General features: G+C 68.2%; 1 protein-coding gene across 1 annotated transcript in view; it reads right to left on the bottom strand.

Moving 5' to 3' along the window:
* Positions 1-150: 150 nt before the first annotated feature.
* G6PD (glucose-6-phosphate dehydrogenase) overlaps positions 151-828 on the bottom strand; it is a 16436-nt gene continuing 15758 nt past the window's right edge. The window contains exons 9-10 of the mRNA XM_077761741.1: positions 594-809; positions 151-296 (exon numbers count right to left, since the gene is read on the bottom strand). Coding sequence (XP_077617867.1) covers positions 151-296; positions 594-809 — 362 coding nt within the window. The remainder of the gene's footprint in view (positions 297-593; positions 810-828) is intronic.

The raw sequence follows: 828 nt of genomic DNA, 5'->3' as shown, positions 1-828 counted from the left end.
GGGTGGGAGGGATATTCAGGGGGGGCCCACGCCACAGGGGACCGCTGGGCGGCACGGAGGTCCCTTCCAGCGGGTGACCAGGAATGTCAAGTGGCACTGAGATGGGTGGGAAAGCGCTCGGCCCCTTCCCCCCAGCTGTGAGGAGCTCGCTCAGAGCTGGCGGAGTGTGGAGTGGCCGCCACCCCTCCTTGCCATCCCTTCCTCCTGTCCCGGCAGAAGCTGGCTCGGGAAGGGGTGGTGGCAGCCAGGGACGGTCATGGCGCAAGTCTCAAGTGCGTGGTGCTTGCGGAATGTCACTAGGCCCAGGGTGGCAGGCGGCACAGAGCGGGCAGAGGGGCCAGTGGCCAGGAATGTGAGGCTTATGGTCCGAAGCCCTCNGGTCCCCTGTGAACCAGCCCGGTTGAGGGTGTGCCTGGGGATGAAGGCGAGCGCAGGGCGCGTGTGGCGAGGCGGCCTCTCCTGCCCAGTGCCCCTTGGGCCAAGCACCCCGCGTGTGCTGGCTGCTGCCCCCCAAGTGGGTCACAGCCCGGGAAGCAGGGCTCCACTGGGGAACGGCCCCCCCACCCCCCGCCAGGCCCAGAGGCACCACCTACCTTCCCACCTCTCGTTCTCCACGTAGAGGACAACGGCCGCAAAGGTGGCAGTGGTGGAGCCGCGAGGCACTGTGGGGTCGTCCAGGTACCCTCTGGCCGACTCCCCCTCGCCGCCGGGCTTGCCCACGTACTGGCCTAGGACCACGTTCTCGGACCGCACCTCAGAGATGCACTTTAACACCTTGACCTGGGAGACAGCCGGCGGAGAGGGGGCTCCTTGGGTACAGGGGACGAG

The sequence above is a fragment of the Crocuta crocuta genome, unplaced genomic scaffold (assembly GCF_008692635.1).
Source record: "Crocuta crocuta isolate KB4526 unplaced genomic scaffold, BGI_CrCroc_1.0 scaffold839, whole genome shotgun sequence".
Classification (NCBI taxonomy): Eukaryota; Metazoa; Chordata; class Mammalia; order Carnivora; family Hyaenidae; genus Crocuta; species Crocuta crocuta.
The sequence above is the reverse complement of the archived record's forward strand: the minus strand, read 5'-3'. Positions and strand labels throughout refer to the sequence as shown.